Here is a 12,521-nt window from a genome sequence, read left to right as displayed (position 1 = left end):
TATTAAAAAAATATTTTGACACACAAATTAAACAAGTATATTACATAGACAAACAATATCAAAACTTACAAATTAAAATAAAACAAGGATTTAAAAATATAAATCATCCATAAGCAAGTTTATTATTATATTAAATAATATTTTAACAACATTTTTTATCAATATTAAATATTAAGAATCAAGTATTTAAAATAGTTTGGAGAGCCTATCATAATAATATTTAAAATATATTATTTTTTGTCTAAATAAGTATATTAATTTATTCAGTTGATTAACTATTTCCTTTTGTTTTTCATTTCATTTATGTAATTTATAAAAGTTATTTCATAAGTGTTTATGGTTTGTTATCATCGCTCAAAATAAGGGTTTGTAAATATATTTGATCTAAGGTTAAACTTATAATATTGTATAATATTAATTTAGTTACGTTATTTTATATTTATATTAGTATATTAATTTATATATGTATGGAGAGTTTTTAAGCTTTAGGCGGCCTTCCCCCAATTATCTTTTATTTTTAAAAAATCAATATATAAATAAAATAATCCTTTTTTTTAACTTTAATGTATTTAGTCCCTTCAAGTATATTTATAAAAGAAAATTTTGTCAACCCAACTATAATACACACATATATATATATATATATATATATATATATATATATATATATATATAATATCAAATAGTTTTAAATTAATATAAATTTGTATAAAAACAATTAAAAATAAATGGGCTGAATTAAAATTATTAAAGAAGTAACAAAAACCTGGATTATATATTTCATACGTACATTATTGCTTAAAGTTTTAATTAATTAGTCAAAGAAAAATATTATTTTATTTAATTCTATATAGAATACTTAATCAAAGCGGGTGCATTGTGTGACACTATCAAGTGACTTACATATCCGTTCCTAACCCATCAAAGGAGGTTCAGTCTCAAAGATTTCAAGAAAGAGATTCCTAAAACCCTAATCTTCCAAAACCCTACCGTCTCTCATGGCGTCTTCGTTAATTCGCCTCCGCCGAACCCTCAGAGCACTATCCGGCGTCACCCAGTCCATTTCCGCCACGCATGCGCCATCGTTTTCCGCCCCTATCAGGTGCGCCGTTTCATGGAATTGCCACTCTCTGAAGGGGGTGGTTCAGTCCCGTTCTTTCAGATCATCTTCAACTTCTCTCCTTTCTGTTAGATCCTCGCAGAGCAACATCCCCGAAGAGATAGGTCCCGATACCATTCTGTTCGAGGGCTGCGACTACAACCACTGGCTCTTCGTCATGGACTTCCCCAGGGACAACAAACCCCCTCCCGAAGAAATGGTTCGTGTTTACGAGGAAACTTGTGCCAAAGGCCTCAACATCAGGTTTCTCCCGTCATGTCTTGTACCACTCTTCCTATCACAATGTTTTGATTATTGTCCTCGTCCTCATAGTCTTGAAACAGGTTATATTGTGAAAAAATATCGAGGAGGGCCAGTAACACACTCTATTATTAACCTAAATTTATTGATAACCACGAAATCATGAGTGAAGTTCTTTGATTAAAAATTAGAAGCCCCGTGACATGCTGTGGTTTTTAATTCATTTTTAGTTGAGAGCGTGTTGGATACTGTGTAGATCTGTTCGTAGTGGTCTTTACTTAAATATGTGTTTTTTTAGTGTGGAAGAAGCGAAGCAGAAGATATATGCGTGCAGCACAACAACTTACACAGGCTTTCAGGCAGTCATGACCGAAGAAGAGTCTAAAAAATTTGAAGGTATTTGTTCCCGTTTCCCACTCTCGAATTCCATGTTACTGTCGAGAATGTTGGTTGGTTTAGGAGATATTTATTTTATGTTAGTCTGTTTCCAGTTCGTTAAAATAAGTTGTGCAATCCTATTTTCTAGGATATGCAGATTAAATCTAGATCAGTTAACCATTCACGTAATTTTAGGATGAAAAATCGTGGGTGGATACAGTGCTTTCGGTCCTTCTTTTTCGGTCAGTTATCTCTGTATTTTGGCTTTATAAGCCAACTTATGTTTTGTTAATAATAAGAAATTATGCAGCACATACCTTAAGTGAGTATATTATTCTCAGTTAACAGAGAAGATAGAATTTTATGTTTGATTTGTTGCATCTGAACAGGTCTTCCTGGAGTTATCTTTGTGCTACCAGATTCCTATATTGATCCAGTGAACAAGCAGTACGGGGGTATGATTCTTTTTTTCTTTTCAGAAGATCTCTCCATGCTTAAGAAGTTGATTGGATGTCTTCATTTCCTGTTCAATTTCAGTATTAGTTATATCATGTGACTTCAATAGTTTGCTACCCTTTTTGATTGCAACGCATGTTTTCGTGGTTGATAAATAGGAGATCAGTACATTAATGGAACCATTATCCCCCGACCTCCACCAGTACAGTATGGGAGAAATCAGGGAAGACGAGACCGGAATAGGAGTCCTGGTCAGTACAACCGACAAGAGAATCCAGTGCCAAGCTCTCAAGGGAATCCCTCTTACGGTGCTCAGGAGTCCATGCCAAGGGATGGAAGAAACTATGCGCCTCCACAAAATTATCCACCCCCACAGAACTATGGTCAAGCATCACCACATCAGTATCCACCTCGACAGAACTATGGCCAAGCATCACAAAACCATCCACCCCAACAGAACTTTGGCCAAGCATCACAAAACTATCCACCCCAACAGAACTTTGGCCAAGCATCACAAAACTATCCACCCCAACAGAACTATAGTCAGGGGTTGCAAAATTATCCACCCCAACATAACTATGATCTGGCATCGCAAAATTATACCCCCCAACTGACCTTTGATCAAGCACCGCAGAATTATCCACAATATGCTCAGCAGCAGGGCTTTGGACCTCCAGGAGGACAAGGGGAAAGGAGTTATATGCCACAGCAGAACATTGGACGACCGGGACAAGGAGAAAGAAGAGATCCTGTGCCTAGGCATGGTACTTCAGATGTCAGGGGTGACACTTTTGTACCGTCATATACGACGAATTTCAAGCCAACATACATGGAGGAATTTGAACAGGCTAAGCAGGAAACTCATCCTGCCAAAGAACGGACAGGGTCTCAACATCCACCTTCTGGCCCAGACAATTTTACTGGACAGGTATTCTACTGACCCAAAATTGAGTATATTCAAGTTTCTGTTTATTGGTCAAATTAATCAGAATAGAGATAAAAATTGATGCTAATATTTAGTTCAAAAATTTTTCTTGCGGGAAACTGTATTCATCGAGGCTAGATCTTACGTATTCTTTTCTATTGGAAAAATTATCAACTTTGTCTCGATCAATACTAAAGGTGACTTGTTTTTGTATTTTTCTTTTTTCTTTTCTGCAGGGAAGATATTGAGAGTAGTCTGAGGCATGTGGGCGGCTTGTATTAAAGTACTAATCACATTCTAAGCTGATTTGCATGTCCTTTCCCTTTTGTGGAATATTAATTCATTGAGCTGTGGGTGTGTATCGATTAATTTAGCTCATGCACTGTTGTGACAAAGTTGAATGTGGTATGTAAGTTAGTACTGGCTACCTTGTTTTTTGAACATGGTTGAACTGTGAATTTCACGTGGTGCTTTGCTCTCTTACTCCTGTTTCCGTTCTCGTTGTGACAAATCGAACAAAAAATAACTGTGAATTTGCATGTGGCAAATTGGTCAGTTCCCATGGCCAGCCTAGTGCATAGCTCACAGCCAGCAGCCATGTCTCTTACTCTTTTGGCATATATTAAGTTTTGGAAGATCTACTTCTTCAAATGATAGTAGTTAGTGAGAAGTGCTGTTGAAGTCAATAAGAAAAGGATCAGGTAAAAGGGTTCTTGTGCTAGTGACCGAGAATTTCGTAGGCATAACAACATTTTCGAAATGTCCATGGCTTATGTTAACCGTAAATGTTGAGGTTCCCATGGAAAATCAGTCTTTTATTATAAGTTGAAATGACATGGATATATGAACTCTCACCACGTACAATTCTGTAGCCTAAAACTTCTTTACACGAACAACAGTAAATATTATATTTTAAATCAATTTTAGTAACACAAATCACTCTTTCAATGAATAATAAATGTTTTATTGAAGATTAAGAAAATCGATTAATTGACAAAAAAGTATTGAGACTGTTGGTAATGTAAGGACCTAGTTCTTATTTTATTATTTTTGAAAGGGATGGGAGAGTCAATCAAGGAAACATTAGTTGCCATAGGGAGAGGTAGGTTTTGTTTTATTTGGAAAAGTGGAGAGCATGGGTGCTGAAAAACAGCAGCAAAGGGGGAGCAGCGTCCGGATTTTACTCCCATTTTGGCACCATTCAACAAGCTGCACACATAGGAGAAATAAGGGGTACTGGGTTCTGAAATGGGAGCTTTGCAAAAAGGGGAGGAGGCTCATTTTTGGCATGAGGAAGAGCAGCCAGAGGAAGGGAACCCTTCGTCCTTCCATTTTCAACCGTTCAAGGAGCACTCAAGGGAAGCAACACCATCCTTTCATATGCGGAGAGGAGGGTTGGAGATGGGCCTCTTGTGGGGGTGCAGTTGTTGCAGCAAAATCTGAGAGAGGAAGTGGAGAACTGTTGAAAGTTGCAAGGAGATCTTGATCTACACGTTTGGGAGGAGCTAGATTCAAAGAATTCACAAAGGAAGTCTTGAAGAGGTAAGGGGAGCTAGATTTTTCGTTTGATTGATGATATTGTCGGAACAATCGGTATCGTTATAGAGTCGCGCAGCGGAATAAAATACTTAGAAAGCGTGTTACGGTCACAAATCAAGTTTAATGGTTCGTTTTAGAAATTTAATTTTCTTAGAGACAAATTTCCAAACGGTTGATGTACGTACAATAAAATAAGTATAGGGAATAAGAAGAACAACACAGAATTTTTATCCTGGTTCGAATCAAAAGATTCTACGTCCAGTCGTTAATCACTATAAATAGTGATTAACCTTTTTCACTAAAAATTGTTTAACAGATTACAAGATAATGAACAATAAAAATGAATGGAACTACTCTACCAACTTGAAGAGAACCACTTCAGCAATCGACCAACGATTCACAAGCTTCTCCTTTCACAAGACCAGGCAGAGCACCTTGCTAACTTGAAGAGAGTCTGCTCCGACTATCGACACACGATACGCGAGCCTCTCCTTTCACAAGACCAAGCAAGGGAACAATGAACAAAAAGCTTTCTGAGAACGTTCCTCTGACACACAGTGTTCTAAGCTTTCTCAGTTCAAAAACAACGTTTTTTATTCTAATTTCTCCAAAACAAAATATATAGCCAAGTACACTGAATGCCAAAGGTCAGCTCCCAACTGCCATGAATAATCGATTATTGTAAGTGATAATCGATTATTCAAAGTCCGTTATAGGTTTTCAAAGATGTGATAATCGATTATATGAAGTGATAATCGATTATTCAAGTATGACTTGTGATAATCGATTATTGCTTCATCATAATCGATTATTGTAGTTAAAAATGTAAGTTTACAGGGTTTACAAGAATTTCCTACTACATTTAATTTCTACAAATTGCTTTTAACTAATTCTAATATCTTCTGCAACTAAAACTTCTTGTAACATCATCAAAACAAATTTCTTCAAGATTTACCAATACTCCTTATTGGTAACAATCTCCCCCTTTTTGATGATGATCAAAAATTCAATTTTAAAAGCAAATTTGGCTTATCTGCAAAACATACAAGCTAACAAACAACAACAAGGTTAGCAATACCTGTAATAATTTATACTTCTCCCCCTTTTTGATCAGAAGCAAAAAGATCAGATGTTAAAGGCTCCCCCTAAATATGATCTCCCCCTTAATTAATCAAAGGATGCATATAATCAAGAGATCATTTTATTTATGAAAATAAAGATTACATTGGAAGAGGACACATAACAGACTGAATTATAACATAGATGAAATGGCAAGTAAACAACAAAACAGTCTTACAGAGAACCTATATCTAAAACTCAGGACTAGGAGATCTCTCGGGAGGTTGAATGTTGAGATGATTCTCGATGTTAGATAGGCGAACATCAAGATCAAGAAATTGATCAACCATGTGCTCATCAACAGATCGTTGCCAATCATAAATCGCCTCAAAGTGAGTCTTTTGTGCAAGACTCATATCCTCCAATTGTTTAGATAACCTTGCAAAATGTTCTTCCATAGAAATTGAGGAAGAGGAGGGTATGTTGGATGGTCCAGCATCAGACGGAGCAGCGGCACTTACGGGGTCAGCCATATGAGTGTCCATGTCATCATCTTCAACTACATCAGGATGATCATCATCTTTGTGAATAAGGACCCTGCCTCTAGTAATGAATCCCATCTGACGAAAGGTAGTGTCGCCGATTTCCGAGCCAACAACTTGAGTGGCTTGGACAAGTTCTCCTTCAATATTGACCCCTTTGTACTCCAAGATTCTAGAAATAAGAAGAGCATAAGGAAGGTGATAAGAATGGGATTTCTTAGCTTTTACCATAGTGTCAGCAATGAGAGCAGGCCAATCGATGTGGATGTGATTCAGGATCCCATATAGAAGAAGTAGATCCTGTTCAGAGCATTGAGCATGATTGGTTGCTCTAGGACAGAGGATCCAGACAAGTAAGTAGTGAATCATCCTTTCTTCAACCTTGAAACCTCCAACAAGCAATTGCCTTCGATTAGTCTGTTGTTCAGGGTGACGTAGGAAGGATTGGAAGGTCAATAAGCGATCGAAATCTTGGAGTCCGAGATGAACTTTGACAGCATCATCCCAGATGGGTAGGTGGGCAACGTTGGTCCACACATCATCATCTAAAATTATAGGGACACCCTTGACTTTGGTGGAAATAATCCCATCTCGATATCGCAAGTTGAAGTAGAACACTCTGATGAGATCGGGATAAATGCAACCGTTTTGCTCCACCAGATTTGAGAGTCCTTGATCATTAAACAGCGCTGGAAATTGAAATCCATAGAAACCGAAAAAATCAAGGCGAATATACTTTACTGCCATGATGCGTCTCTCTTGCCAGGAAGAAACATAGTCCGCATGTCTTTCTTGATCTGAAATCCATCCATCAATCGTTGCCGGACGTGGTTGAGAGGAAGAGGATGCTCCAACAGCTCTGCGGCGATGTCTCCTTGAATCTGCCATGGAGAAAGGTTGAGGGAGTGATAGTTTGAGAGAGTGAGCAAAATTGGAGGGATTTGAAGCTCAAGATTTTGATTTCAGTAGTTTCTAGGTGCAAAGAGATGGCTAACAATCGATTATCGAGGCCTATTTATAAGAAGAAGGGAAGAACTAGCCGTTTATGACCGTTTTGAGCCGTTATGGAGTCTCTAACGGCTTTATTTTTGAAACTGGTAGCGTGATAATCGATTATCGTAAGTGATAATCGATTATCTGCTCATTGGTCTCGTTCCAGAAATTGTGCGATAATCGATTATGTATGAAGATAATCGATTATTTGCTCATGATTTTCCAGGGATGAGTTTGAAGATTCATAATCGATTATGGTAGTGTAGAGGATGTATCCCAGGTTTGGAATAATCGATTATGACCTGATGATAAGCGATTATTAACGCTGATATTTTGAAAATTTGCAAAGAACCATAAATGTGGAGTCTAAGACATGTCTAATACCCCTAACTCTCTTCTAAGCTCATAGAATCTATCTTTAGGAAGGGCTTTAGTAAAGATATCAGCTAATTGATGTATCGTGTCAATGTATTCAATTTGGCAATCTCCCTTTTGAATGTGATCTCTCAAGAAATGATGTCTAATTTCAATGTGCTTAGTTCTTGAGTGCATTATGGGGTTCTTAGTTAGGTTGATAGCACTAGTATTATCACATTTCAAAGGAATGTGATCAAGGAAGATATCAAAATCCTCCAGTTGCTGTTTCATCCATAAGATTTGGGCACAACAATTTCCAGCAGCAATGTATTCAGCTTCAGTAGTAGATAATGCTACACAAGCTTGTTTCTTTGAATGCCAAGACACTAAAGAACAACCCAGAAAATGACAAGTGCCACTAGTACTTTTCCTATCAATTTTACAGCCACCATAGTCTGCATCAGAATAACCTATTAAACTAAGTGAAGCATCAGATGGATACCAGAGTCCAAAAGAAGTGGTTCCTTTAAGGTATTTCAAAATTCTTTTGACAGCAATTAGATGAGATTCTTTAGGATTAGCTTGGTACCTAGCACACACACATACACTTTGCATAATGTCTGGTCTACTAGCAGTTAGATACAGTAGGGATCCTATCATTCCTCTAAACATGGTTTCATTTACCCCTTCACCAGATTCATCCTTATCTAAATAGCAAGACGTTGCCATAGGTGTGTTGGCTTCTCTACAAGTATCCATACCAAACTTCTTAAGTACTTCTCTACAATATTTAGTTTGAGAGACAAAAGTCCCCCCATCTATTTGCTTTATTTGCAGCCCTAAGAAGAAGGTAAGCTCACCCATCATAGACATCTCAAATTCACCTTGCATGATTTGTGCAAATCCCTCACATAATGAATTATTTGTAGACCCAAAAATAATGTCATCTACGTATACTTGAACAATCAAGATATGTTTTCCTACTTTCTTAATAAATAGGGTGGAATCAACCTTTCCTCTAGAGAAATCATTTTCAATCAAGAAGGTGCTAAGTCTGTCATACCAAGATCTAGGTGCCTGTTTAAGACCATACAAGGCCTTTTTTAACTTATAAACATGATTAGGATATTTAAAATCCTCAAAACCAGGAGGTTGACTAACATATACCTCTTCTTTAATAAAACCATTCAAAAATGCGCTTTTCACATCCATTTGGTACAATTTAAACTTCATCAAAGAGGCATAAGCAAGTAATAATCTAATTGCTTCTAACCTGGCTACTGGAGCGTAAGTTTCATCATAGTCGATACCTTCCTCTTGACAGTAGCCCTTTGCAACTAACCTGGCTTTGTTCTTTGTGATGTTTCCATCTTCATCAAGCTTGTTTCTAAACACCCACTTTGTTCCAATGACTTGAAGATCATCTTGTCTAGGAATGAGTTGCCAAACATCATTCCTTTCAAATTGATTAAGTTCTTCTTGCATAGCAACACACCATTTATCATCTTGAAGAGCTTCCTTTATGTTCTTAGGTTCTACCTGAGACACAAAAGCTACTGTTAAGCAGAAATTATTAAGATTGTGTCTAGGAGTTACCCCTTTTAATATATCTCCGATGATGTTGTCCAGAGAAAGTCCTCTTGGTTGTTGATAGCTTTTAGGATCAACTACTTGATGTTCATTTTGAGTTTCTGGTGGATAGTTTTCATTTAGATACATCTCTTCAAGAGCTTCCCTCAAATAATCCTCATCACCTGCAATTGATTTATTTGACTCAAGAGGGTTCACCTCAAGGTCCACAATTTCATCAAAGACAACATGCATTGATTCTTCAATTGTCAAGGTTCTTCTATTAAACACCCTATATGCTTTGCTAGTTAAAGAATATCCTAAGAAGATTGCCTCATCAGATTTAGCATCAAATTTGCCTAAATTATCTTTACCATTATTCAAAACAAAACATTTACATCCAAAGATTTTCAAGTGAGATACATTTGGTTTTCTACCGTTAAACAGTTCATAGGGAGTTAGCTTAAGAATAGGCCTAATTAGCATTCTGTTCAACACGTAACAAGCAGTACTAACTGCATCAGCCCAAAAGTATTTTGGCACATTTGATTCATTTAAAAGAGTCCTAGCTAGTTCTTCTAATGACCTATTTTTCCTTTCAACAACACCATTTTGTTGGGGAGTTCTTGGAGCAGAGAAATTATGAGCAATTCCATGTTTTTCACAAAACTTTTCAAAAGATTCATTTTCAAACTCACCACCGTGATCACTTCTCAAGGTTTTGATTTTCAATTCCTTTTCATTTTGAACACGTTTTGCAAACGATTTGAATGCTTTAAAAGCTTCATTTTTAAGGGTTAAGAAGAATGTCCAAGTAAATCTAGTGTAATCATCAACAATCACAAGAGCATAGTAGTTTCCACCAAAACTTTTAATTCTAGATGGACCAAACAAGTCCATATGCAGAAGTTCTAAAGGTTTTGATGTTGAAATCATAGTTTTAGATGAGAATGAGGATTTGGTTTGCTTTCCCTTTTGACATGCAGAGCAAAGTTTATTTTTCTCAAATTTTAAATTTGGCAAACCAATCACAAGATTTTTTGAAATCAATTTATTCAAATGTTGCATATGTATATGTGCAGCTCTTTTATGCCATAGCCAAGGGTTTTCCTCTTTAGCAACTAAACATGTTATATTATGACTAGATGCATTTTCAATATCAATCAAGTAAATGTTATTATGCCTAACACCTTGCAAAGCAATTTCAGTAGAATCTTTAAGATATACGGTGCATCTATCACGTTCAAAAGTTACCTTGAGACCCTTGTCACATAATTGACTTATGCTTAGGAGGTTATGTTTGAGACCTTCAACACATAATACGTCCTTTATAGTCAATGTGTTTCCTCCTCCAATGTCTCCATTTCCAATGATTCTACCTTTGTTGTTATCTCCATAAGTCACAAAGCCTTGCTTCTTCTTCTCAAAAGAAATGAACTTTTTCTTGTCACCGGTCATGTGTCTTGAACAACCACTGTCAAGATACCACAGTGACTTTTTTGACTTAATAAGTTCCTACAAAACAAATTTGAGCAAGACTTTAGGTCCCCAATCTTATTATGGGTCCTTGGGGTTAGTTTATGCCAACATACATCATTTTACAGTTTTAACCCATGCATATTTACCATTTGGAACACCAAAGTGTTTGATGCTGCATTTGTTTAAGGTGTGACCAAGTTTCATGCAGTAAAAACAACAAGCCTTATACACTTTATTTTTCACAAAAGTCCCTTTTTCTACCCAAACTCTACGGGTTCTTATCACTTTAGATTTTTTGTGTAGATGTGTGTTTCCACTTCTTGCATTGCTTTTCTCAAAGTTTGTTTTGGCATATGATTTAGACTTAGTTGCCTTTGCAAGTAAGTGCTCAAGAATGTCAATATCAAATAGATGACTTTTACATGATAGACATTCAATAGGATGTACAATAGTATCAGATTCAGATAATTTAGTTTCCAAATTACTAACTTTGTTTCTTAAAACAACTTCGTCATCTAGAACTTTTTCATATCTCAATTTCAATTCATTATGCTCTTTCTTTAGCTTTTTATGAGCAACATCAAGTTTTTCAGATTCATTTAACAAATCAAGAAATGCCTTTTGTAAGTCAAACTCATTACTTGACTCTAAGCTAGAATCACTTACTTGGCTTCCTGCATCTTCTAGGTCTGCCATTAAGCACAAATTTGCTTCTTCATCTGAAACGCTTGAGCTTGAAGAACTAGAAGCATTCTCTTCCCAAGCTATGTAAGCTTTCTTCTTCTTTGGAAACTTTCTTTCTTTCTTTTCTTCACTTTTCTTATTTTTTGGACAGTCAGTCTTCACATGACCTCTTTCTCCACATCCATAACATTTAATGCTTGAAGAAGATCCATGATTTTCTTTCCTTTCTTCACGGTATTTGTCTTTTCCCTTGGCTTTCATAAATTTTGCAAACTTCTTAATCATAAGACTCATGTTTTCTTCATCATCATCGGAGTCATCATCTTCAATCCTTTTAGAGTTCTTTCCTTTGGAGATCTCGGACTTGAAGGCTAGTGTCTTTCTTTTGCCTTGATCTTCTTCAGCCGTCAATCTTCTCAACTCAAGCTCATGCTCACGAAGCTTTCCAAAGAGAATCGCCGTTGACATCTGAGTGAGGTTTTGAGACTCCGAGATGGCAGTCACCTTTGGTTGCCAAGACCTGTCTAATGATTTCAAAATTTTCACATTCAATTCATCAGTGTCAAAATTCTTACCTAAACCTGTTAGGTGGTTCACAATGTGAGTGAAACGCTTCTGGACATCAGAAATTGGTTCTCCAGGTTGCATTCTGAACATCTCATACTCCTGGATGAGTGTATTCTTCCTTGCACGTTTCACGTCGTCTGTACCCTCATGTGTGACTCTGAGGACCTCCCACATTTCCTGTGCTGTCTTACATACTGAAATTCTATAAAATTCATCAAGTACAACAGCAGATGAAATAATATTACGAGCCTTAATATCAAATTGGGCTCTTCTATTTTCCTCAGGAGTCCAGCTAAAGTATGGTTTTTCTACTTCTACACCATCAACAGTTCTTTTAGGAATATAGGGACCATTTAGTACAGCTTCCCAGATGCCTCTGTCAACAGACCCCATAAAAATTTCCATTCTGACTTTCCAGAATGCATAGTTATCACCAGTAAAGAGTGGTGGTCTGTTGATGGAAGCACCCTCGGCATATACTTGAGTTTGATGACCGGCCATTTTCGAAAAGATTTGAAAGAATATCAAAGCAAGCTCTGATACCAATTGTCGGAACAATCGGTATCGTTATAGAGTCGCGCAGCGGAATACAATACTTAGAAAGCGTGTTACG

General features: G+C 36.7%; 1 protein-coding gene across 2 annotated transcripts; it reads left to right on the top strand.

The window, feature by feature from the left end:
- The first annotated feature begins 865 nt into the window (after positions 1-865).
- On the top strand, positions 866-3,602 carry LOC108325533 (multiple organellar RNA editing factor 1, mitochondrial). 2 transcript variants are annotated; one of them, XM_052879085.1, is made up of 6 exons: positions 882-1,102; positions 1,193-1,363; positions 1,659-1,756; positions 2,128-2,193; positions 2,353-3,122; positions 3,356-3,602. In XM_052879085.1, the coding sequence occupies exons 1-6, from the start codon at positions 999-1,001 to the stop codon at positions 3,365-3,367; spliced, it is 1,221 nt and encodes a 406-aa protein (XP_052735045.1). In that variant the 5' UTR covers positions 882-998; the 3' UTR covers positions 3,368-3,602. The 2 variants fall into 2 exon arrangements, with proteins under 2 accessions (XP_017414147.1, XP_052735045.1); XM_017558658.2 differs by having other exon boundaries at positions 866-1,363.
- The last annotated feature ends 8,919 nt before the right edge of the window (positions 3,603-12,521 follow it).

The sequence above is a fragment of the Vigna angularis genome, chromosome 6 (genome assembly GCF_016808095.1).
Source record: "Vigna angularis cultivar LongXiaoDou No.4 chromosome 6, ASM1680809v1, whole genome shotgun sequence".
NCBI lineage: Eukaryota > Viridiplantae > Streptophyta > Magnoliopsida > Fabales > Fabaceae > Vigna > Vigna angularis.
This window is presented reverse-complemented; position numbering and strand designations above follow the sequence as displayed.